Genomic DNA, 26,479 nt, shown 5'->3' on the forward strand with positions numbered 1-26,479 from the left:
AAGAATACCAGAACTGCAAACATACCTCCTGTCCTGCTGCCATGCTGAGAAGGAATCTTTGTTACCCACCAGTTTAGCACCCAGGCTGCTGGCGCCCCAGCTCGGCACCAGTCCCAGGGCCCAGTTGTGATTCTCACCCTGCTCTGAGTGTAATTGGATAAATGTTACATGATTTAGTCCTGCAATTTCCACACACATTTCTGCCCCCAGTACTGATGTAGTAATAAATAATCACCTCCTCTTTTGTTCTTCTGAGTGCCTCTTATCCCAAAAGAGCTCATCTCATATCTCATACATATGGATCACCCAGACATCACTGAAATGCATCCCCCTCTGAGGTAGATGGCAGCAGTTCTTTAACAGCACACAGGAATGCTACCCAGCAGTCTAGGGTAGGAAATTATGAACACTCCCAGGGTGCAGAGGAAAGTACCAAAGGGATTTAATGAGGCAGAGTGGAAGTGCACAAATTGGAATCGTGCCAGGATCCCGAGGTAACATCCCCGGAGCAGGTGCAGTCCCCTTTAGACTGTCACACTCCACGGGAGTGGGGTGCGCACTTCCCAAATGTCATTACAGGGGCTGTCACTCCTTTCAGTCCCACAGTTACTTCCATTCCACGCAACCTTGGGGCTCCCCCCTCACGTTTGTTGTTGGAAAATATTCAGGTCAGAAACAAAGAATCATGAAACTGGCATTACAGTCAGCTCCGGTTCTCCAGCCGTGTCACGCACAGTCAGCGGGGGGCTCGCAGGGCACGGATAGGTGGCACATGGGCTGGCAGGATTGGAACGGCAGTGATGCCAAGGATGGAGGTGGGCTGCCAAGCGCTGCTGAGACTCAGGTGTGATAGATCGGGGCTTGAAGGCTGGGAACTGCTGCACCCAGGAGCCACACATTGCATTGCACCTTTCTCGCAGGAATAGTCTTTGTGCCTCCGTCCTGTGGCACGTCCCCCATTTTGGGCCTCGGCAGGCTGAGCATGTGCAGGGTGTGCACCCCAGTGGGGGAACAGTCACCAGTGGGGCAGGGCCCTGTGGTTTTGGCTGGAGACCTGGGATCAGTCGCTGCCCTGCCAGGCTCCCTGTAGGGCCAGAAGAACGGCCCTGGTGGGTCAGAGCCATGGTGCCCCCCTGCGGCCGGTGCCGGAGGCTGCAGGGGGAATGACCAGACCCCCAGCCCGTGGGCGGCTCAGGGACGCCCCGTGGCAGGCAGTTCCGCAGGCCCCGCGCGCCCAGGTAAGCGGGGCAGGCCCGACCCCGGAGGACCCGCCCAGCGCGAGGGGCTGGGGTGAGGGTGGGGGCGCGAGGGCAGCCAGTGCGCGCGCTTGGCACGGCCCTCCCGCGCGCCGCGGCTGCCTGGCCCCGCCCCTCCAGCAGCGCGCGCGCGCGCGGGGGGGCGGGGGGAGGGAGTCTCCTGCTCCGGGCGGGCGGCGCCTCACGCGGGAGCCGGGCGGCGCGCACGGTACGCTGGGGGGCGGGGCGGGGGATTGGGGGGTGAGGGGAAGAGGTTTTGGGGGAGCGAGGGGAGGGGTCTAGGGTGCGGGGAGGTGAGGGCAGGAGGCTTGGGGGGCTTCGGGGCTGAGGCGAGGTTGGGGGTTTTCGGCGACTGCGGGGAGGGCGGGGAGGTGGGGTGAGGGTGGGGGGAAGAGGTTTGGGGGGGTGAGGTGAAGGGAGGAGGGGTGGGGGGGGGAGGGGGGGGGGGGTGAGGTGAAGGGAAGAGGTTTGGGGGGGTGAGGGGAGGGGGGGTGAGGTGAAGGGAAGAGGAGTGGGGGGGTGAGGGGAGGGGGGGTGAGGTGAAGGGAAGAGGTTTGGGGGGGTGAGGGGAGGGGGGGTGAGGTGAAGGGAAGAGGTTTGGGGGGGTGAGGTGAAGGGAAGAGGTTTGGGGGGGTGAGGGGAGGGGGGGTGAGGTGAAGGGAAGAGGTTTGGGGGGGTGAGGGGAGGGGGGGTGAGGTGAAGGGAAGAGGCTTGGGGGGGTGAGGGGAGGGGGGGTGAGGTGAAGGGAAGAGGCTTGGGGGGGTGAGGGGAGAGGTTTTGGGAGGCTGGGGGGCTGGGTTAGAGGTGTGGGGGTGAGGTGAAGGGAAGAGGTGGTGGGGGGCACTGAACTCCCTTGGCCTGTGGAGGCCCCCCTGCTGTCCCACTCCCCACCCCCATGTGCATCCATGGACTGGGCGTTTTTCCTCTGAAGTGTTTCTCAGGCACATTTAAACAGGAATAAAGGGGAAGAAAAATTTAAAGCAGTCTGAATAGCAGTCACTTATGTGACACCCACTCATTGAATACTGCATGTAGTTCTGGTCACCTCAGAAGAGATTAAAAAGACTGCTCGTTTTAGGACAGAGACGACTAAGAACATTAGAAATCCATAATAGGGCCACTCCTTGAATCCTGCCCCATCTCAAAAAGATGCATTCAAATTGGAAAAGGTGCCATCCCCTAATCGCTTTTATTACCCTTGGCTTCTTTGCACATCTTCCATATGAAGAGAGATTTAAAAGTCTGGGACTGTTCATTTTAGGAGAGAGGTGACTAAGAACAGAAGAACATCCACACTGGGTCTGACCAATGGTCCCTCCAGCCCAGTGCCCTGTCTCTGATAGTGGCCAGCGCCAAATGCTTCAGAGGGGATGAGCAATACAGGGCAATTATCCACTGATCCATCCTGTCATCCAGTCCCTGGCAACTGGAGGTTTCGGGATCCCTGCAGCATGGGGCTGGGTCCCTGACCGTATTGCGGGGATATGGTAGAGGTCTATAAGGTGATGGCTGGTGTGGAGATTGTGAATTGGGAAGTGTTATTTACCCCTTCACATAACACAAGAACCAGGGGTCACCCAATGAAGTTAATAGGCAGCAGGTTTAAAACAAATATGAGGAAGGACTTCTTCACACAACACACAGTCAGCTTGTTTAACTCACTGCCAGGGGATGTTGTGAAGGCCAAAAGTATAACTGGTTTTAATGCTCTGGTAGTCCCTAAACCGCCTACTGCCAGAACCTGGGGATCATTCAATGATTGCCCTGTTCTGTTCATTCCCTCTAAAGTGTCTGGTTCTGGCCACTGTCAGAGACAGAATATTGACACCTCTATCAATGCCGAGAGCATCTCCTAGGAAAAAAGCAGACGGGACTTGGATTTCTAGTGAAAAACAATCCTCAGAACTATGTTGTTGTTTTTTTAAGAGAGAGGGGAGTGGGACCCATCCTTTCTCGAGCCATCCTTGTCCTTCATAAAGACACAGAAAAGGGCACAAGCCCATACTTTTTCCTTTGCCAGTCATCTTTAATACTCAAAAGCAGGCTGTGGGGATTGTAGGTCCCAGCATGCAATGCTCCACTGTTGGACTAAAGAAGAGAATTGTATGCTGGGAGTTGTAGTCGTACTCTTCTGGGACTGGTTACTATGAAACACAAACCCCTTCACCTTATGTGTGATATTTTGATCCAGATTTGTTTGTCCAGCATCTTGTGTATCGTGGCCCTGATCCCTACTGTGATTCAAATAATAGTTTGCTAGTGGCCCATCTCCTCCTCCCAGTCTGTCCTTGTAGTGAGATTGTAATTCACTGTTTGTGCTGCCAGGGTAGCTTCTGTGATTGGGCATTCACAAACACTGGATTGTGATGTGCCTATGGGATCTTGCAGGAGGAGAAGCTGGGAAGAAAATGCTGGGCCAAGTACAGAGGTTTCGAAGGTCATCATTAGCACTGCCCATCTTGTTTCTATGAGAACCAACAGTGCATTATTTATTTTAAAATGGAATAGCAACTGCAATGCAAAATGGCCAAAGAGTTGTCTCCTCTGGGCAGGCCATTCATTCACGCCTGCAATGGTATATTTCTCCAGCCCACGGGGCCTGTTACCCATCTTATGAGCTGCTCATGGAAGGAGCTGAGGCCAGGCGTCAGTATGAAATGATGCTTGTGTTCAGAGTTAGTTTGGTATCATCAGCTGCAGGCCTCAGGGCTAGTGTGAGCCAGTGAGGATGCAAAGGCCTCTCAGAGGCGCACGTACGCTTTCTTGGAGCATGTTCTCTCCAGGGAGTGGGATCTGGTGGAAGTTGTGCTCTGCCTTTGCTGGGAGTGCTGCTGTCTAAGTCTGTTTGCTCTTTTGCAGGATGGAGGGCTCTGAGGATCTAGATAGCAGCCTCCTGACACAGCCTTGGGCTTCAGTTTGCTTTGGTGAATCCACTTTTATTGCCAAGGCTTGTTTCAGAGAAACCGGCTACGTCTTGCTGATCTCTGACCTCAGCAGTGTGTGGTACGAGCGTGCAGACACAGATGTCATTGGGAAAAGATCCAAGGTGAGTCTGGAATCAGGTTTGCAAAATCCACAAATCCCCTTTTATGCATAAGCCTGCTCACATTCCAGCATGAGTTTATAGGACACACAGAGGGGGGATGACAGCTTCAATAGGACTAGGGTAGAAAGCCTTGATGTGGGAAGCCCTACACAGGTCTGCTGATTCCTCTCCATTCTGACCTACAACATTTCCTGCTATGCTAGTCCTGGGCTCCTGCACCCAATCTCTGCTGATGCCCCTCAATTCTGATCTGCAGCCTCCCTTCTATTTCAGTCCTGGTTTCCTTCCCCACAGCTTTATCAGTGCCCCTCAGTTCTGAATCAGCACCTCCGGCTGTTCCAGTTCTGGATCCCTCCTCCTCAGACACTGTACCAAACTGGTGGTCTGTGATTCTGAGAGAGATTGCTTGGGGTGAGGCCATCAGACACACTTCCCTTGTAGGCTGGGATGGAAGCTTGTTTCCAGGGGTGCAAGGCCAGTGGACTAGCAGTGTCTCACTCTGGCAGCCTGTCCTCCTTCCCCCATCTTTCTGGTGATTGTGATGCCATAGAATTGGGTATGGCCATCAAGGAAGAGACTGTTGTTAGCTTTAGTGGCCAGGTCAGAGGCTACCAGCAGCTTCCTCTTCAGGACTGCTCCTCCAGGGATGTTACCCTGGCAGTTTCTGCAGCCTCAGTTACATACTTGTTTTAATGATGTCACTTACATCTTCTGTAATTTCAGAGACAGGCCAGGTAGCACAAGCGACCATCTGCCTCTCTTGTAGGTCCCCTCTGTGTCCGGGCCAAGGGGCAGATGGGAGCAGGGCCTGTTTGGAGCCCCTTGGGGGAACTGTTACCCCGATCACTGGGCTTAATGTTTGAGTATTTTATAGAGTTTGGTGTCTGCTGGGGGATGGATGGTGATGGGCAGAGTCGTCTTGGCTGCTGCCATATACTACAATGGCCGCTTTCCATTTGTCTGGCTTGGCAGGTGGGCTAGGCTGTAACAGTTTCTCAGCCAGCCTGGAGCAGCTGAGAGGTGTCCTAGCACAGGAGAGCCCTGGGGTGTAATGGGAGGGCAGTGGGATATTGGAGAAGGCATCCCAGGAACCACATGGGGATACAATTTCATTATGTCCTCTACATCCTGCCCTTTCGAACTCCACCTGCCCAGAGCTGGGGATCTGGTGGGCCAGGAGGGAATGCCCAGATCCCAGGCGTGATGGGCATGGGGAGAACTGGTGAGGAAAGTTCTTTGTCGAGCATAGACCAGATGGGTGTCTGTTGTCTCAGTCTTGCTTGTTCCATTGGAGGCTTTGTTCTATATTGGCTAAGGAAAGGTGGCTAAGCTGCCTGCAGTGACAGTCCCAAGGATGGACTGTTAGAGCGGGGAGCCCTGGGACAGAATGAACTGGGATGGACCCTATTTGCTGGGGTTTCTACACGATCTGAGTGAGCCTAGCATTGGGGTCTCCAGGGTGCCTTGCTGCTCCCACTAACTGCACCTTTCCATTTGGGCTTTCCCAGGAGCTGAACAAGCGGCTGACAGCCCATGTGTCGTCTTTCCTGAATCGCTTGAGCAACCTGATGTGCCCTTTGCTGGAAGGAAGGGAGAGTGACGCCAACTCCTTCTCCTGCCAACAGACCCCCAGCAAACTCACCATCCATGTGAAAAGTGAGCTCTCCGGGCTACCCTTCTACTGGGATTTCCACTGCCCTGCGGCTGCTGTGGAGATGGTGAGGAAAGGGCTCTGCAATGTGCCACGTGCCTGCCCCTCCTGCTGAGGCGCTCAGCAAAATTAGCCAGTCACTGATGGCGAGGGGCTGCAGTGGGTGGCGGGAGCTGAGTTAATTGATTTAAAAAAAATCTTGTGGCGGCTTTGGAGTTACCAAGGTGTACACTAACTGCCTGCATCACCTGGTCTGACCCTTGCTCCCCTCCCCTGCTGTGTGACACAGCCACTTACTGCTTCCTGCTCAGGTCAGACTGTCAACTCCACCAGCCAAGGACTATCTCTTAGGGTTGCCAACCCTCCACGGGGAACAAATATTTAATAATGGGCTCTTCAGCCTAGCAGACAAAGGTAGACTACAATCCAATGGAATACAAGCCATGAATTAAAGTTTAGTCTTTAATTAAAGATAATGTCATGTGATGAAACCTCCAGGAATTTGTCCAACCCTCCTATCTCTGCCTGTGTGTGTGCTGCACCCATCACAGGAGGACCCTGACCCTGCACCACAGCAATCTCAATAAGCCTAATAATAAAACAGTGCAGCCGGGGGGAATGAGCACCATGCTGGGCGTTAGAAGGGCCCGAGTTCTGCCACTGGCTCTGCCACTGGCTCATTATGTATCCTTGGCCGAGTCACTGCTTTTCTCAGTGCCACAGTTTCACCTCCTGTGGGAAAGAGTATTCTCCCCTCCCCCGCCTCCCAGGGGTGTTGGGGGGATTCCTGAGTTGGTGTCTGTAAAAGCCAAGTACCCTGCTTAGTCCCTCCAGGGATGGGGAAGGAGCTAAAGAGCTGCTGGGACTGTGTAGCACTGTTCCCTAGAGCCACTCATAGATACTAAGGCCAGAAGGGACCATTGTTGAGTATCTAGCATAGGCTATAGTGCTGCCTTGTATTCATTCCTTGCATTAATTATTTGTGTGACAATAGCATCTGGAGGCCTCCTTCAGGAGCAGGGCCCTGCTGTGTAGGGCTCTGTACAAACACAGGGTCAGAGATGGTTGCTGCTCTAAAGAGCTTGCCATCTAAGTGAGATACAACAAGTGGACGTAGCAAACAAGGGGAGCTGGGACAAGGATAGTCATTAACATGAGCCAAGTGGGTATTGGGGGGGGGGCCCACCAAGCCACCTGCCTAGAAGAGGGAAGGGATCTGAAGATGTCCAGGGTGGCTGCTTTATGGACTAGCTCAGTTCCCTGTGTGTGGGTCACCATGGAAGAAAGTGCAGTGGGACTTGTGGGCGAAGCTGGTGATGAAGCCTGGCATCGCTGGTGGGGTGGAGTGGTGGGGTTGCATGATGAAATACAAGCGAGGAGGGAGGAGCAGGGAGAGGCATATGCTTGGTTCCTTAGGTGTCGATCTTGTCCTGCAGTCAAACCTCCATTGGAACTCTCAAGCTAAGCAGAGTTTCATAGTTTCCAAGGCCAGAAGTGACCATTGTGATCATGTAGTCTGACTTACTGTCCAGCACAGGTTGGAGAATGCCCCCCACAATCATTCCTAGAGCAGATCTTCTAGAGAAGCAGCCAGTCTTGATTTAAAAATAGTCAGGGATGGAGAATCTACCATGTCCCCAGGTAAGTTGTCCCAGTGGTTGATCACTCTCCTCCATTAAAAATGTACACCTTATTTCCAATCTGAATTTGTCTAGCTTCAGCTTTGAGCCATAGGATTGTATTTTACCTTTGTCTGCTAGACTGAAGAGCCCGTTATTAAATGTTCGTTCCCATGTAGGTACTTACAGACTGTGATCAAATCACCTTTTAACCTTCTCTTTGTTAAGCTAAATAGATTGAGCTCCTTGCGTCTGTCGTTATGAGGCAGGTTTTCAAATCCTGTAATCATTCTGGTGGCTCTTCTTTGAACCCTCTCCAATGTAAGTTAATGGGGGCCAGGTCTGGGATGCAAGTCCTAGTCTAAGGAATGTGTAGGTGAAACAAGGAATGGGGTGGCTGGCTCAGTAAGGAGTAGGGCCCCAGTGTGGTACTAGGTGGCATGCTATGCTGCAAGGAGTGGGAGTGGGGGTGCTCTGTTCTTGGATCCAGTGCTGACCCCAATGCCTTTGTGTGGTACTAAGCAATGCTCTGCTGCTAGAGGTCTGTGTTTTGGTTGAAACATAAAACTGAAGCTCTGGCCACCTGGTAATGAAAGGTGCTTTGGCTTTGCAGCTAACAGTCCAGCTCTTACAAAGCTTCCAAGTGGCTTTGTTCTCTTCCCAAATCTCCTCCTGCAGTTCCAGCTGGGAAACAAGGCTTGCCCACTTCCTGCCAAACTGTTTTGCAGCACTGCTTGATGTTGTCTTATTGGAGGCAGCTGATTCTTTGGTGGGGGATATGATTCCGGTCTGTGCTTTTATGTCACTTGACCTTTGTACAATGCTCTGTGTACCTGCAGATTGGAAGAGGCTGTCTGTTTGGGGTAATTACTTTTAGTAGGTGGCACCATGCAAACAGCTAGGAGGCTTCAGTCTGAGATTCAAAACTGGGACCAGAAAGATAATCAGGAACCAAGCACACCAGGTGCTGGGTTAGTTAGGAACACAAATGGCCAGGCCGGCCCAGAGCAGGGCTCCTCCAGCCCAGTTTCCTACCTCTGACAGAAGCCAGTCCTAGCTGCTCAGAAGGAGGTGCAGGGAACTCTGCAGTGGGCAGTGATGGAATGTCTGTCCCTAGGTCAGAGACTGGCACGTGCCCTGAAGAATGAAGGTTTATAGCCCTGCCAAAAACATTTGGTTTAAAAAACATCCTTATTGTTGTAACTGTGGATGTTCCCATTATCTATATAAATAGCTGATGCTGCTTTGATGATTTCTTGTGGCGATGAGTGCCACAGGCTAATTGAGTGTCTTATGAAAAAGCATTTCCTTTGATCAGTTTTGAATTCACCGCTTTTCAGTTTAATTGGATGTAGGGGTGTGTAAAGGAATAAAAATTTGGTTGCTTTTGGAGGGGCACTTTCTGTGCCCCCATGGCGAAAGAAGCTGGCTCTCTCCCCCCCACCCCTTCCAGCAGCTGGAGAAGCTCACTCTCTCCTGGCAGCCAGAGGAGCTGGATCTCCCCTGTGGCCCCAGGGCTGGAGGAGCTGCCCTGGCCCCAGGGCTGGAGGAGCTGCCCTGGCCCCAGTTCTGCCCTGGCTCCGGAAGAGATTTGTGCCCCCCACTGATGGGTGGCTTGCCCCTGCTTGTCCTCTTGCACACACCCCTGATTGGACGTTCCCTTGTTCTTTTATAGAACAAATTGGCCTGTGAGGGCTTCACGTCCAGCATTCTCAGTGGCTCTGCAGGTGAGGAGTGTTCGTCCACAGTGATATGCATAGGGGAAGTTTGGGGCATTCTCTGCTCTTACATACACTTGTCTTTAAGGCTGTGTGTTCTTTGTAGCTTGATTAAATTGTAGTGGTGTCCAGTGTGCACCAGAGGGTGCTGTGCACCTAACTAATAATTGTTGCTAGTCAACAGAGGCAGCTCAGAAGCAAGTGATGGATTTGTGACTTGACCTAGAGCAGCTGAGGCAGCTGTAGCTGGGAAGGGGCCTCCTAGGCAGGTTGTGAGTGCCGCTTGCTGGGACAGTGCATGTGCGTGTTCTGCTCTACTGCAAGATTTGCTGTAATACCATTTAAAAAACAAACTCCCCATCCATTCACCATGACTGTGGAAGGGTGGGACAGGGCAGCTAGCAAGAGGACAGGATGAGGCCCCTTTAAAGGGCATTGGCCCTTTGATCAGACCAATATTGGACCTGCCTGAAAGTTCTGATGTTGTGGGTTTGAAATATCTGCACTTAAAATTCTCCCCTTTCTCTTTAAAAAGAGCAGAGCTGGGGCCTCAGTCCCGTTGCTAGTGGGACAGATGTCCTCAGAATCCATCCGTGTGGTGGGCACCTGTTGACTCACTGGCAATGCCAGGGACTGAAAGGGTGATGGGGCTGGACAGAGCTCACCCCACAGGCTCATCCTCCCTAGCAGAGTTGTAAGTTGTTGTCTGTGTGCAGGGGTGGGGCTTGCCCAGGCTCTGCCTTTCCTGGGGTACATGGAGTCAGTCTCCAGCCTGCCAGTGCAGCTCCTTTCACCAGCCCTGAAATCCTTTTACAAAGAACAAATGAGGCATACCAAAACCCGCCCCCTCTGTCGGTGCCCTCTGCTGGCTGTCCAGCAGCAAGACCTTCCCAGAGCCGTGTCCGCCTCTGCTGGTGCACAGGTGGAGAAGTAACGAAAAGGAGCCATGTTAGCTCTGGTTCCATTAAGAACACAGGATGTGGGGCAGACCCATGCTGCTCACCTGGGCCAAGACACATGGCTCTGGAAAGACATTCTCTTGCCCTTCAAAGAGGGTTTGAATCCCACAGCGTTATCGGAGTGATAGAGCGAGCCGTGAACCAGCAGCTGCTGCTGTCCTGTTAGTTCATATTTTGATTAATGTTTGTAAAGCACTTAGGCAATGGGAAGCACTGCATAATGCTAAGTGCTACTGTTAGTAATGCAGGAACGGGGCCCAGGCTTTGCTCAGCCGCTCACCAAGAATCTGAGGCCTGTGCCGAACTGGCCAGAATGGAGCAGATTGCTCCCTCCCTTAGCTCTGCAAGTGGAGGGATGGCCCATGGGGACCACAGCTCCCAGCATCTTGACCCGAATGGAGGCCGCATTGCATTTTGGGACCTGTAGTGTCAATGTCTTGAACCTTTGGCTGAAAGAGGAGGGAGCTGCAGAGCTCAACCCCCCAGCTCTCTGCAGTGAGTGTGCCATGGACGCAGGGCCTCTTGGGGTTGTGGTGTCCTGTGAGTGATGCCGTATTCTCCATACCCCCATGTCAGGGGCTTGGGTTCGCTGATAAGAATGCAGCACAAAATGAGTAGGGTTTTATCAGACAGGCTCTGAGGGCGCATTGGGCCCTGCTGCATTGGTCTTGCCCAGGCTGTCCCACAGATGACAGTGAGGGGGCTGTTTTCTGTGTCCGTCTCACTGGAGTTGCTGGGTGAGACGGTCCATTGGGAGCAGAGCTCGGCCTGGCCTGACTTGAACCCTTCTGACATGAGGGCCAGGAAGCTGCAGAGAGAGCGTGTCCCCTGGAGAAAGTACCCTTGGTGCGAGGCGGAGCAGGGTTCATCCAATGCACACTGAGGAATAGGGCAGGACCCTCTGCACTGAGAGGCCTTGGGCAAGGATGAGGTGGCCTGGGCTGGGTGTAGATGGGTGCATGGGGGGCAGCAGCAAGGGCCTGGATAGGATTTGGGGGTAGAGATTCCTCATGCCTTTGGTCTCATCTTCCTGTGAAAGTCTCTCAATTTCCTCAAGCTGCAATTTGACAGCACAGTTCCTTTTACTTTTTGGTCACAGCCATGTCTGTTTCCAGTGTCAGAATTCATGTCAGGGCCCACAGAGGCTTGGGGGACATGAGGCTCAGAGGGGCCTGTTTGTGCTGCTTACAGAAGTTCTCATTGGGCTGATCAGACTGAAGGAGTTCGCTGTTATCTCCTGCCACTCCCATAGCTGTCTGTGGAGTTGGAGTGTGTCTCCTATATTGAACCTTCTCCACCATATGTCCATCTTGTTCCTCACTGCCTGTGCTGTTTTGTACAACATCTCATGCTGGGAGAGGCTGAGACTGGGGTAGATGGAAGTTATCCCACAGTCAGAGCTCCTGCCCCCTTCTCTACAGCTCCTCTCACAGCCAACATTTCTATACCATTCCCTACAATGCCCCCTCCTGGGAGAGGCAGGGATGGCAGAGACCTCCCTGCACAACCAGTGCACCAGATTTGTTCTATAGAGTGCCTCTTGCTGGTAGATGCTGGAATGGCTGACAGGCATTCCTGTGATTGGTGAGCGCTGAGAAGTCTTGAGTAAACGCTGGCTATAGCTGTTGCCAATACGTTGCTGCTGTTGACTGACCTGCTTCAACCGCTTTTGTTCTAGAGACAGTTTAAGTGCCCTTCTTGGCCTTCCCTGTTTTGTCTTTCCCACCTAGATTTCCCGTCATCTTGTGCGGCCCCTCATCAGGATGAGCCTGGCATTGCAGTACCAGCTACAAGAGCTGGCATCTCTCCTGGTGCAGAAGGATGTTGAGATTGAAGACTACAGGGAGAGCGGGGCTGCTCTCAGCAGAGGTACGGAGGGCTGTTCCACTCATGGGGAAACCAGGGCTGGAGAGAGCAGGGAGTGAGTTTCCTTCCCTGCACAGGGTTGGCACAAAGTGCTCAGTCTGGCTATTACCCAATGAGGCTTGTGTTTCATGTTCAGCTGCTACAGCAGTCAGACAGTAGCCAGAAACCTTGGGAGTAGTCCCCAGGGGAGAGGTGGAGGAGGAATGGACATTGACCAGTAGCCGGAGGACTTGGGAAGTTGCCAAGGGGCTCTTTGCTTTACTTAGAGTACCTGGCTGTTTACCAGGAGCCTGGATCCAAGGCCAGCTAGTGAAGGAACTGGAGCAGAGTCAGGCTTTTTTCCCACATGCAGTAGCTTGCAGAGCACTTGGAGAGGAACCAGGGGCTCCCGGCTCTTCCCCTGGAAGCATGGCTGTGCGCGTAGGTCTGTTTCCAGTGTAGAGCCTCTGAGATGTGAACGAGGGGCCTAGGTTTAATCCCCAGCTGGCAGAGCACAGTGTCCACAGCGAGGTGATATAAGGACTGTCAGAGCTGTTGCTCGTGGGTGGAGTCCCTCGGTGATTAGAAGGGGTTCTGGGTCCCACCCTCAGCTGGCGATGCCGCTGGCATGTGGATTCGGTTCACAGCTGGCAGAGACTCTGCACGCCTCGGGCTGGAGGGCAGTGTTAACGGGGGTGGGGGAGGGGGATGCTCTGCTTTTCACCAGCATGGCCTGATTTCCTCAAAGAGCTTCCCTTGCACATCAGAGGGCCTCTATGGTCCGGACCAGCTTCCCAGGATCCACTAGGTACTGGTCTAGTGCTGCTTGTCTGACACACTGCTCTCTGCATGCCTCGCGGGCCTGAAAACATTATTTCGTTGGTTATTTATACAGCCCCCTGGGTAAGTGCAGTGCTGGAAAGTGATGTCAGGTACTCCAGGCCCTGTAATCTCAGTGATTCCAGCTCAGACTTGCTCTCCTTACCAGTGGGGAGAGTTTTCCTACTAACTGGTGCCACAAATGCCTGCTGGAAGGTGAGGGGTGACCTGGGACCTTTAAGGATGACTGGAAAAAGGCTAATGTAGTGCCCATCTTTTAAAAAGGGAAGGAGGAGGATCTGGGGAACTATGGGCCAGTCAGCCTCACCTCAGTCCCTGGAAAAATCATGGAGCAGGCCCTCAAGGAATAAATTTTGAAGGACTTAGGGGAGAGGAAAGTGATCAAGAACAGTCAGCATGGATTCACCAAGGGCAAGTCATGCCTGACTAACCTAATTGCCTTCTATGATGAGATAACTGGATGAGGGGAAAGCAGTGGACGTGTTATTCCTTGACTTTAGCAAAGCTTTTGATATGGTCTCCCACAGTATTTTGCCAGCAAGTTAAAGAAGTATGGGCTGGATGAATGGACTATAAGGTGGATAGAAAGCTGGCTAGATCATCGGGCTCAACGGGTAGTGATCAATGGCTTCATGTCTAGTTGGCAGCTGGTATCAAGTGGAGTGGCCCAAGGGTCAGTCCTGGGGCCGGTTTTCAATATCTTCATTAATGAGCTGGAGGATGGCGTGTACTGCACCCTTAGCAAACTGTGAGGAGTGGTAGATACGCTGGAGGGTAGGGATAGGATACAGAGGGACCTAGACAAATTAGAGGGTTGGGCCAAGAGAAATCTGATGAGGTTCAACAAGGACAAGTGCAGAGTCCTGCACTTAAGATGGAAGAATCCCATGCACTGCTACAGACTAGGGACCGAATGACTAGGCAGCAGTTCTGCAGAAAAGGACCTAGGGGTTACAGTGGACGAGAAGCTGGATAGGAGTCAGCAGTGTGCCCTTGTTGCCAAGAAGGCTAATGGCATTGTGGGCTGTATAAGTAGGGACATTACCAGCAGATCGAGGGACGTGATCATTCCCCTCTATTCGGCATTGGTGAGGCCTTATCAGGAGTACTATGTCCAGTTTTGGGCCCCACACTACAAGAAGGATGTGGAAAAATTGGAAAGAGTCCAGTGGAGGGCAACAAAAATGATGAGGGGTCTGGAGCACATGACTTATGAGGAGAGGCTGAGGGAACTGGGCTTATTTAGTCTGCAGAAGAGAAGAATGAGGGGGGATTTGATAGCCGCTTTCAACTAACTGAAAGGGGGTTCCAAAGAGGATGGATCTAGACTGTTCTCAGTGGTACCAGGTGACAGAACAAGGAGTAATGGTCTCAAGTTGCAGTGGGGGAGGTCTAGGTTGGATATTAGGAAACACTATTTCACTAGGAGGGGGTGAAGCACTGGAATGGGTTCCCTAGGGAGGTGGAATCTCCATCCTTAGAGGTGTTTAAGGTCAGGCTTGACAAAGCCCTGGCTGGGGTGATTTAGTTGGGGTTGGTCCTGCTTTGAGCAGGGGGTTGGACTAGATACCTCCTGAGATCCCTTCCAACCCTGAGATTCTATGATTCTAAGGCTTGCGCATCACCCTCAGGAATAGGGATTGTGCAGGGCGATTCCCTTGCGCAGCGACACCTGCTGCCTCCCTTGGGGGGATGGGTGTAAGTAAGGGCAGCGCACGGCATATGCTTAGAACTAGGTTAGCACATGAACCAGACCAGACTCTGGCTCCCTCTGGTGTTACTGTGCTGGATATTCAGGGCTCACGTGAGTCCAAAGAAGCTTATTTGTGGGTGTAGAATCAGCAGGTATATTCCTGATGCAGGAGCCAGCAAGGGGGCTGGGAGGTGTCATTCTCCAGTCACTTTGTGCCCACCCAACACCTCAAAGGGGTTCCTTTAATCTCTCCTCATATGGGACCTGTTCCAAACCCCTAATCATTTTAGTTGCCCTTTTCTGAACTTTTTCTAATGCCAGTATATCTTTTTTGAGATGAGGAGACTACATATGTACACAGTATTCAAGATGTGGGCGTACCATGGATTTATATAAGGGCAATAAGATATTCTCCGTCTTATTCTCTATTCCTTTTTAAATTATTCTTAACATCCGGTTTGCTTTTTTGACTGCTGCTGCACACTGCGTAGATGTCTTCAGAGAACTATCCACAATGACTCCAAGATCTCTTTCCTGATTAGTTGTAGCTAAATTAGCCCCCATCATGTTATATGTATAGCTGGGGTTATTTTTTCCAAAGTGCATTACTTTACATTTATCCACATTAAATTTAATTTGCCATTTTGTTGCCCAGTCACTTAGTTTTGTGAGATCTTTTTGTTCTTCTTTGAGTGATTGCTCATATCAATTCCAGTTAGTTGTGTGTGTGCGCCGCGTGCATGGATGTCAGAAACTTTTTCCCTAGCAGCTAGCCGTTGGGCCAGCTGGGGAGCCCCCTGGAGTGGCGCTGCAATGGTGATCTATATAAGCCCCTGCTGGCCGGACCCCACTTCAGTTCCTTCTTACCGCCTGGCCTGTGACAGGTGTTAGAACAGTGGTCTCTTGTCTTATCAAGTGCTTCACTTATCCCTAGCTTCTCTTATCTTGATTGTTGGTTGATTGTTAGTAGTTAAGTGTTAATTGTTTTTTCTATAGTATTAAGTGTAGTTTAGCTGTTGAGGGCAGTCTCCTCAACAACTGCCCTGCGGGGCCCTGGGGCAGGCCCTCTCGGGGCTCCAAGCCTTGCAAGTCTTGCAACAGGCCCATGCCTACGGGCGACCCCCACGATTCCTGTCTCAGGTCTCTGGGGGAGGGCCATCAAGCGGTCTAAATGCAGAATTTGTAAAGCGTTCAAACCTCGGATGCGTCTTAGGCAACTCCTCATGGAGTCGGCCCTGTGGCCCTCTCAAGACACGGGCCCGAGCGCCTCAGTGTGGAGCGCTCCGCCAGCGGTATCGTCTTCGGCACCGCAGAAGATCCCGTGTTCATCTCGGGACCGGCGATCTCCCGGGCCCCAAAAACGCCCGCCTCGGCACTGCTCCCATTCCCCGGTTGCTGCCAAGAAGCAAGCTGTGGGACAGTGGTCCCCAACGCAGTGCCCACAGGCGCCATGGCGCCTGCCGGGGCATTTATGTGCGCCCGCCTAGTGCCCAGCAGGGGATAGAAGCCGCAGCCCTGCGCCTGCTGGGGACAGAGAACTTCGGGGCGGCAGGCTTCATTCTATGTTAAAATAAGAATAATAAATATATTTGGACCAGAAGTTCAACAATGTTTTACTTTTTAAAAATAAATAAGATGAAAACTGTTTATGATATTTATTTTGTAAAAACTCCTTAATTTTTCTTACAGGGAGATTAAAAAAAAGCAAATTCACATGGTAAGGGTGAAAGAGTAATTGCCTAATAATTTAATTAATACTTTTTACATGTAAAATTACCCTTTTTATCTTATGGATTCATATATTATGTATATTAAATATGATATTTTTCATATTATTTAATGTACAAATACAAAATAAGCCTTGAAAAATTGTTGGCGCCTGCCACACTCTTCTGAAAACATGAATGTGCTACTGGCCACAAAAAGGTTGGGCACCACTTACTGTGGGAGGACCCCCTATCAGGGTCAAGACAGTTACCACGGTCCCGATGGAGCAACAGCCTAACCAGTCCTCTAAGCAGGCCGCCTTGCCTAGCTCTCTTCAGGCCAGCCCTGCACACGGGACGGTGCAAGTAGAAGAGATCACTTTACTGTCCACGCTAGACACCTTCGAGGCTGCGAGAGGTCTCATCAAGATGACGGCTCCGGTGCCTCCAGTCCCAGCACCGGCCCCAACATGAGTCCCGGTGCCATCCAAGGGCAAACCGGCGATGTTCGGACTGTCAACCCTCAGGCCAGCATCTCCTTGCAGCTCAAAGTCCCGGCACTGTTCTGAGTCCCTTCACTGCCCCAGGTCCCAGTCTGACTCACGGCACCGGTCAGACTCACTGCGCTGGTCCCGCGGTCCCGAACCTCGGAGCCCTTCCCGCTTGAGACCACTTTCAGCTGCACGAACATGGTCCTGCTCGAGGTCCAGGTCACGATCGGCGACCTTGCGGCACCCCTCGGACCGACGCGGTGCGGGTCCCTGATCCCCGCTTCTACGATCGCCACGGCACCGATCCAATGTCCACTATTGATCGGCACCGTTCTCCGTCACGGCACCGTTCTCCGTCGCGGCACCGCTCGCCATCGTGGTACTGCTTGCCATTGTGACACCAGTTGCAGTCGCGATCAGCCTCACGTCGCTGATGCCCGCGTGACCTGCGCATCCCAAGAGACTCGGTGCTGCCTTCTTTGATCCATTCCCGCACCGCCCCTCCTTGGCTGTTGCGGTCCCGATCCCCCTCTGGCAGGTCGGAGAGAGCCTCTGGGGTCTCGGACATCCCTCATTCTTGCCCAGGGAGCCTTGGCCAAGATCCACTAGCGACCCACTGGCAACCCCAGTGACCATTTTTGACACCCTGGGCATACCACCAAGCCCAGGGCCGCCATCTCAGTCGAGCCCCAGACCCCCTGAGGCAACTCTCAGCTGTCCTCCTGACCCGGATCAACCTGTGGAGCCAGCGCTTGCGATAGAGGCTACCCCAGGTCCCCAGGAGGAACCACCCATGGCCGACCAGGATGCTACACCTGCACCGGCCCTCCCAGTGGAGTCGTCCTTGTCTTCCCCAATGAGGCTATGGCTGGCACATCCACGTCTGGGCCACCCGGTGGAATTTAGGGTCCTCCAAGAACTATTGAGGCGCGTGGCCCTCAATATGAACCTTCAAATTGAGGAGGTTGTGGAGGATGAGGACCGCATGGTGGACATTCTAGGACCGGAAGGGCAATCCAGGGTGGCCCTTCCCATGAATAAAACCATTCAAAACAATGCCAAGACTCTCTGGTAAACCCCGGCCTCCATTCCCCCCACAGCTAAGGGGGTAGAAAGAAAGCACTTTGTTCCCACCAGGGGTTATAATACCTTTTTACCCACCCTGCCCCATGTTCGCTTGTGGTGGACGCAGTAAATGCCAAGGAGAGACAGGGCCAACAAGGGCCTGCTCCCAAATCAAAGGACTCTAAACGGCTGGACCTTTTTGGGGGAAAAGTTTATTCTACTTGGGGGGTCTCTCACTGTGGATCGCTAACCAGCTGGCGATCCCCAGTAGGTACAATTTTAACTCTTGGTCTGTGGTCCTCAAATTCTAAGACCTTCTCCCAGCAGAGGCTCGTACAGAACTGGGGGCCGTTGCTGAGGAGGGTAAATTGATTGCTAGGACTTTCCTCCAGGGATCCCTCGATGCTGCGGATGTGACTGCATGCCCTCTGGCGTCGGGAATCACTATGTGGCAGAATGCCTGGCTCCAGTCCTCCGACCTCCTGCCCGAGGTTCAGCATACCATCCAGGACCTCCCTTTCAATGGCCAGGGCTTGTTTGTGGATCAAACTGATTCCTGCCTTAAAGGACACGAGAAACACCATTAGGTCCTTAGGTATGCATGCCCCGGCTAACCAAAGAAAGCCCTTTAGGCCGCAGACCATCCAGCAACGTCCTTTTCCCTCCTAGAGCGAGGCAGGACTCTTCTCATTGCAGAGGTCGATACTCTCAACGTAGACCGTCTTGCGCACCCCTCCCCCGCCCCCGGGCAAGGTCAAGGGCAGTCTAAGTCACCCCTGGGCCCTAAGTGCCCATTTTGAAGGTGCGCTTACCCCGGACAGTTATCCCTTTCTAAATCATCTATCCCATTTCTACCATGCCTGGTCACTTATTACCTCAGACCGTTGGGTCCTCCGCATGGTGCAGACGGGATATTCTATCCACTTCCACTCCATCCTGCCCTCCCACCCTCCTTCCCTGTCCCTCTTCAGGGTCCCTTCTCACGAGCAACTCCTCATCCAGGAGGTTCAAGCCCTCCTTGCCCTAGGGGCAGTGGAGGAAGTTCCTCAGGAGCTCGGGGCAAGGGTTTCTACTCCCGCCACTTCCTTGTCCCCAAGGCAAAGGGAGGCCTAAGACCTATTCTGGACCTCAGGGAGCTCAACAAGTACTTGTTAACCTGAAGTTCTGTATGGTCTCCTTAGCTCAGAGGTCCCCAACGCGGTGCCCGCGGGCGCCATGGTGCCCGCAGGGGCATCTAAATGCGCCCGCATCCTGGCTGGCGGTCAAGCATCCGCCGAAATGCTGCCGAATTTCTGCGGCATTTCAGTGGCGATGCCTCTCTATGATGCCGCTTGCTGCTGACAACCGCGTCATCGAGAGGCATCACTGCCAAATTTCGGTGGCATTTCGGCGGCGATGCCTCTCGATGACGCCGCTTGCCGCCGACAAGCGACGTCATTGAGAGGCGCTGCCGCCGAAATGCCGCAGAAATTCAGCGGCATTTTGGCAGATGCTCGACCGCCGCCACGGTCCTTTGTCTGGTGCCTGCCAGACGAAAAGGTTGGGGACCACTGCCTTAGCCACTATCATCCCTTCACTGGATCCGGGAGACTGGTATGCCACTTTCGATATGAAAGATGTGTACTTTCACTTTTTGATTACTCTGCCTCACAGACGTTTCCTCTGCTTCGTGGCGGGTGCACAGCCCCTCGCGTCTTTACCAAGTGCATGGCGGTCGTGGCTGCTTTTCTTCGCTGACACCACGTACACGTCTTCATGTACCTAGACCACTGGCTTATACGGGGCCGGTCTCACCATCACGTCCAGTCTCAGGTACACCTGCTCATGGACACATTCACTTGCTTAGGTATCATGGTAAACCTCACCAAGTCCGTCCTTGCCCCTATTCAAACAATAGAGTTTATAGGTGCAGTCCTGGACGCAAATCAAGCAAGGGCTTTCCTTCTGGAAGCACGGTGCCTGGCTATAGCAGGCTTAATTACTAGCCTGTGCAAGTGTGACGAGTCGGTTCTGGCGGGACCCAACTGAGAGTGCCAATTCAGGACCAATTGCTCAAACAGGGCAGTCACAGCCCAAGGCTGGGGTTTTTCCACCTCTAAGGCAAACCAAACCAGCCAGACAAAAGTGACTTCGGTTTCACCCCATTGGCTAACCACAAGTCACACGAGCAATTTCCTTAGACACTCCAGTCTCCCAGTATCACCACCAGTGCCACTCGTCCTGGGGATGAATGGTTATGAAAACCAACACCCCAATAAAAGAAAAAGGTTCTCTCGATCCCAAAGAATCAAGCCCCAGACCCAGGTCAATATACACATTAGATCTTACCCACAAATCACGCTGTTGCCAATCCTTTAGAATCTAAAATCTAAAGGTTTATTCATAAAGGGAAAAAGGTAGAGATGAGAGCTAGAATTGGTTAGATGGAATCAATTGCATACAGTAATGGCAAAGTTCTTAGTTCAGGCTTGTAGCAGTGATGGAATAAACTGCAGGTTCAAATCAAGTCTCTGGAGTACCTCCCCCGCTGGGATGGGTCATCAGTCCCTTGTGTAGAGCTTCTGCTTGTAGCAAAGTCCCTCCAGAGGTAAGAAGCAGGATTGAAGACAAGATGGAGATGAGGCTTCAGCCTTATATAGGCTTTTCCAGGTGTAAGAACCTCTTTGTCCTTACTGTGGAAAATTACAGCAAAATGGAGTCTGCTGTCACATGGGCAAGTCCCTGCATACTTTGCTGAGTCACAAGGCGTATCTGCCTTCTCTCCATGGGTCAATTGTGTAGCTGATGGTCCTTAATGGGCCATCAAGCAGGCTAGGCAGAGCTAACACCAACTTGAGTGCGGTGTCACCCAGAAGCAGAGCACAAATACAAAATACAGACAGTATAGAGCCAATACTTATAACTTCAACTACAAAATGATACAGACATACAGACAGCATAATCATAACCAGCAACCCATAACCTGGTCTTAGACACCTTATATGACCCCCTTTACATAAGATTTGGTGCCACTACAGGACCTTGGTTGCAAACCATGTTCTATATGGTCCCAGTTCATATCAATAACGTCACAGCAAGTTTCCCACCACCACAGCAAGGCAGTGCCTCAGACTGCTGGGGTCACATGGCGTCCTGTACATATGTGGTGCAACACACCAGGCTAAGACTCAGGCCGCTTCAGACGTGGTTAGCGTCTGCCTATTGACCAGGACACAATAGCCTAGAAATGATCCTCATGGTCCCAAAGTGCACACTCAACTCCTTGCAGTGGTGGCTGGACCCCCAGATCGTAGGTGCCAGGGTCCCGTTCCATCCCCCCCAACCCACCCTAACCCTGGGCACAGACGCATCTGTCCTGGGATGGGGAGCCCACCTTGGGAGCCTCACAACGCAGGGCTTATGGCATGAAAGCGAGCTGTCGCTGCACATCAGCATCAAAGAGCTCAGGGCGATATGCCTTGCGTGTCAAGCCTTTCTCCCTCACTTGCGGGGCCACTGTGTAGCAGTCCTAATGGACAACACCATGGCCATGTTCTACCTGAACAAGCAAGGGGAAGCCAGGTCATTGCCGCTTTGCCAAGAAACCCTCCTTCTGTGACACTTCCGCTTAGCCCACTCCATCAACCTTCAAGCTTCGTACCTGCCGAGTGTCCAGAACATTCTGGTGGACAGCTTGAGCAGGTGTTTTCTTACTCACGAATGGTCGATACGCCCAGATATCATACATTCCATTTTCCACACCTGAGGGTCTCCCCGAGTTGACTTGTTCACTTCGCGGACCAACAGAAAGTGCCCAGCTTTTTGTTCCTTCCGGGGTCACAGCCCGGGCTCCATAGCAGACGCTTTCCAGATCAAGTGGTCTGGCCAGTTGCTTTATGCCTTTCCACCATTCCCGCTGGTTCACAAGGTGCTCCTCAAGGTCCGCCGGGACAAGGCAGATATTATACTGGTAGCCCCTGCCTGACCGCGTCAGTGTTGGTACCCTGCTGGACCTGTCAATTCAGGCTCCCCTGCGTCTCCCTCACAGCGCCGACCTCATTTCTCAGAACCACGGTCGTCTCCCACACCCGGACCTTCAGTCGCTCCACCTCACAGCCTGGAGGATCCGTGACTGAACCAGTCTGAACGCGCCTGTTCGGATTCGATAAGGCAGGTGCTTCTGGAAAGTCGCAAGCCGTCAACTAGGATTACCTACGAGGCTAAGTGGAAGAGGTTTTCCAGCTGGTGCGCTTAGCGGCAGGTGCTCCCACTCCAGGCTTCCATTCCGTGCATCTTTGACTACCTGATGTCCTTAAAGGGCCAGCAAATAGCCTTTGGATCCCTTAAGGTCCACCTAGTGGCCATTTCTGCATTTCACCCAGGTACGGCGGGACGCTTGGTTGTTTGCACACCTGGTCGTGGGGCATTTCCTTAAAGGCTTGGAGAAAATCCACCCTCCAACGATGCCACCCATGCCTGCATGGGACGTTAACTTGGTCCTCTCCTGCCTTATGGGCCCTCCTTTCGAGCCACTGGCCACCTGCTCTCTTCTCTATCTCTCCTGGAAGGTTGCCTTCCTCATGGCCATCACTTCCGCACGTTGAGTGTCCAAACTATGGGCTCTCATGTGTGAGCCACCCTATACCATCTTCCATAAAGATAAAGTCCAACTAAGACCTCATCCAGCCTTCCTACCAAAAGTGGTGTCCCGCTTCCATGTGAGCCAGAGTGCCGCTTCCTACTGGTTTTCTACCCAAAACCGCATGCTGACCTACGTGAACCACGCCTCCATGCTCTCAACGTTAGAGGGGCACTTGCCTTCTATATAGACCAGACAAAGTCCTTTCGTAAAACAACTCAGATGAAAGGCACCCCGGTCTCCTCTCAGTGAATATCTTCGTGGATTACCGGTGCTATTCGTGCTTGCTATAATCTGGCAAACGTCCCTCCGCCTGCTGTTACGGCTCACTCCATGGGAGCTCAGGCGTCATCAGCTGCCTTCCTGGCACACATTCCTCTCCAGGAGATCTCCTGGGCTGCCACGTGGGCTTCGGTTCATACCTTCACGTCCCACTATGCCATCATCCAGCACTCTTGGGATGATGCAGCCTTTGGCAGAGCGATCCTTCAGTCTGCGGTTCCTTGACTCCGACCCCACCTCCGAGGCAAGGCTTGGGAGTCACCTAACTGGAGTGGATATGAGCAATCACTCGAAGGAGAAAAAACGGTCACTCACCTTTCTGTAACTGTTGTTCTTCGAGATGTGTAGCTCATATCGATTCCATTCCCCCTCCTCTGTCAGAGTAGCCGGCAAGAAGGAACTGAAAGGGGGTCGGGCCGGCAGGGTCTTGTATAGATTGCCATTTTGGCACCACTCCAGGGGGCTCCAAAGCCGGCCCGACGGGTAGCTGCTAGGGGAAAAGTTTCTGACATGTGGCGTGCGCACACACCTAACTGGAATCGATATGAGCAACACATCTTGAAGAACAACAGTTACAGAAAGGTAAGTAACCGTTTTACCTCTGACTTCTGGCTTCAGAGCTGCATGGTGGGATGCCACTGCAAGGTGCTGGGGAAGATAGTGGGCCTCGCTCTGAGGCAGTAGTCTCTGGGTGAGTTCTGTGTGTGAAGGAGTCGGAGCAGAAGGAGACCCTCCCCCACCCTCAGCTGGGCTGCAGAGGAAGCTTGGAATGGCAGTCTCCATTTTTCTGGGACACACCAAAATGTATGTGTTGCTGCTGCTGGTGGTGGTGGTTCTAGGGCAGCACAACGGCTTCCAGTGGGCTGGGGAGCAACAAGCTTAGCCTGAGGTGCAGGCAATGATGGGGATTTGGGGAGAATGCTGCCTACAGGCTGCTGGGGGTTCCAGGTGCAGGTAGCCTCACCCTCATGGTCAGTGCTAGCCAAAGCCTTCAGCATTTCTGTGAGGTGCTGAGGCCTCACTCCTTGGCTCGTGTGCTGAGATGGGGCCCACTGTGGAAGTGCTGCTCTAGGCAGCCAGAACATCTCCCCTCCATTTGGGGACAATTGTGTGGGGGATGGGGGTGCCTCTCCCCAGGAATGTAATGGCAACAGTCATTCCCGAGCCCCCTTGCTGCAACACAGAGTCACTGGGAACAAGGAGCTTCACACTGCAGGGTATTCCTCACCCAGCCATCCTGGGGAGCTGGCCGTAGGTCCTTGGACCCGTCTGCCCTGGGCTGGGAGCCGTGTTTACTGAACTGCAGGAAACCCTAAAGGCTGGAGCATGTTTCCAAACTTGCAGACAGTGCCGAAGCTGAGTTTGCCCAAGGGGCCTTTGAAACCCCGTGCTGTCTCAGGGCAGACAGCTGTAGCCCCAGCGAGGCTGGGGCTGCTTCGCTGAAATGGCGACTGTCATTAGGCAGGGGCTTTCTTGTGCTGTTCCCAGCTGACTGCTGCTGAGGTGCAAATCTGCCCTCATTCAGGCCTCAGGGACTGTCTTCTTCATGTTGTCATGGTTACTAGTGGGTTTCCCCACCACCCTGAGTGACCTGGAGGGGCTCCTGCTGTGCCGTCATGGCTTGGCCCTGTAACGATGCTGCCTTTGGCGGGACACAACTGAGAGTATCAGTTCAGGACAAATTGCTTAGAGCAGGGCAGTCACAGCCCAAGGCTGGGGGTCCTTCACTACTGAGGCACCAAACCAGCCAAACAGAGAGAACTTCGGTCTCACCCCACTGGCTAACCATAAGTCATACAAGCAGTTCCCTTAGACACTCCAGTTACCCAGTATCACCACCAGCACCACTCCTTGTGGGGATGAATGGTTATGAAAACCAACACCCCAGTAAAAGAAAAATGGTTCTCTTGATCCCAAAGGACCAAGCCCCAGACCAATATGCAAGTCAGATCTTACCCACAAATCACGCTGTTGCCAATTCTTTAGAATCTAAAATCTAAAGGTTTATTCATAAAAAGAAATATAGATGAGAGCTAGAATTGGTTAAATGGAATCAATTACATACAGTAATGGCAAAGTTCTTGGTTCAGGCTTGTAGCTGTGATGGAATAAACTGCAGGTTCAAATCAAGTCTCTGGAGAACATCCAGAGCTTGGATGGGTCATTCAGTCCTTTGTTCAGAGCTTCAGTTTGTAGCAAAGTCCCTCCAGAGGCAAGAAGCAGGATTGAAGACAAAATGGAGGCGATGCAGCTTCCTTTTATAGTCTCTTGCCATGCAGCCTGTGCTTCCTTTGTTCCAAACACAAGCTGCCCAGCACATGGCATGAAAACCCCCTTACAGTCCTGGCCATAGGCCTGTCCCTGCCTTGCTGAGTCACAAGGTGTATCTGCTTCTCTCAGTGGGTCAGTTGTTGCTGATGGTCCTTAATGGGCCATCAAGCAGCCCAGGCAGTGCTGAGCCAAATTGTCTGGGGTGTCACCCAGAAGCACAGCACAAGTTTGAAATAGACAGTCTACAGCCAATTGTTATAACTTTAAATACAAAAATGATACATGCACCCAGAGAGCATAATCATAACCAGCAAATCATAACCTTGTCATAGACGCCTCACTTGACAACCTTTGTACAATGTTTGCTGCAAATATATAACAGTGGTTGCAACAATGATCTATATGGTCACAGTTCATGTCAATGTCACAGGCCTGGAGAAATGTCTGGGCAATGCTTGTCAGCCGCCAAGCTCTCCTTGGCTGTAATGCTTTCCTATTGGGCCCTGGTGCCAGGGCTGATGGGTACTGGGGTTCCCTCTCTCCTGACGGGCGCTGCCAGTGTCCTGTGTAGGTGTTACATGGCCTAGTAGCTCCCCCAGGTAATTCAATAAACAATAAAAACCCAGGCACCCTCTCCTTTCATCTCCCTGTCACAGAGAGTGCGGGTAGCGAGCCGGGGGGTTTGGCCAGGCTGGTGCTGCCTGCCCTGCTCACACTCCCATCTCTCTTGCAGGACGCCTGAGGACCGAGCCCTTCCAGGAGAAGTCATTTCTGCAGAAGTTTGTGGATGAGGTAGGGAAAGATGCTGCTGTGTGTTAGTGCAAAGAGGACCTGGGTGTGTTTATGTCAACACACCTTGGCCTGCTCATCTTAGCGTGGCCCAGCGCCCCGGGCCATCGCCCGCTTGGCTTAGCGTGGCCCAGTGCCCTGGGCTGTCGCCCTCTTGTTGCCAAGAAGGCTAATGGCATTGTGGGCTGTATAAGTAGGGACATTACCAGCAGATCCAGGGACGTGATCATTCCCCGGGCTGTGGCAGAGGCAGAGCAGGAATGGATGGTGGCTGCCTGGGTCTGTGGGGCTCTCTAGAAGGAGCAGGTTGGGGAGCAGCTCTCTCCCTGCTGAAGGTTAATACTTGTTAAGTGCTCCTGTTGCCTGTATTCTGAGGAGTGACACATACAGGGAAGTGGAGTGATTGCTCAATGCCACTGGCTGGGACAGTGCATCCCTCTCTCTGTATTGCCGCTGGGATCCAGCTCTGGGTCCTTGGACTTGGTCTCTGTTTCATTGGCAGAGAGATCTGAGAAGCCAGCACACGAGTCAGAGGCACAGCTGGGTGTGTGTGTGCTGTCAGTCCTGTTCCTCCGTCACGCTGCCTGTGCTCCCTGCGTGTGCTGTTAGCCCGGAGCAGGGGCGGCCAAC

At 52.7% G+C, this 26,479-nt stretch overlaps 1 protein-coding gene across 6 annotated transcripts in view; it reads left to right on the top strand.

Moving 5' to 3' along the window:
• Positions 1 to 1,407: 1,407 nt before the first annotated feature.
• NHEJ1 (non-homologous end joining factor 1) overlaps positions 1,408 to 26,479 on the top strand; it is a 146,320-nt gene continuing 121,248 nt past the window's right edge. The window contains exons 1-6 of one of the 6 annotated variants that reach the window (XM_045032641.1): positions 2,081 to 2,405; positions 2,518 to 2,640; positions 4,116 to 4,302; positions 5,811 to 6,020; positions 11,980 to 12,118; positions 25,794 to 25,852. In XM_045032641.1, the coding sequence (XP_044888576.1) occupies positions 2,627 to 2,640; positions 4,116 to 4,302; positions 5,811 to 6,020; positions 11,980 to 12,118; positions 25,794 to 25,852 (609 nt within the window). In that variant the 5' untranslated portion in view covers positions 2,081 to 2,405; positions 2,518 to 2,626. Of the gene's footprint in view, positions 1,465 to 2,073; positions 2,426 to 2,517; positions 2,641 to 4,115; positions 4,303 to 5,810; positions 6,021 to 11,979; positions 12,119 to 25,793; positions 25,853 to 26,479 lie in introns of those variants that run through there. The other 5 variants (XM_045032642.1, XR_006582676.1, XM_045032640.1 and 2 more) reach the window with 5 other exon arrangements.

This window comes from Mauremys mutica, chromosome 10, assembly GCF_020497125.1.
Source record: "Mauremys mutica isolate MM-2020 ecotype Southern chromosome 10, ASM2049712v1, whole genome shotgun sequence".
NCBI lineage: Eukaryota > Metazoa > Chordata > Testudines > Geoemydidae > Mauremys > Mauremys mutica.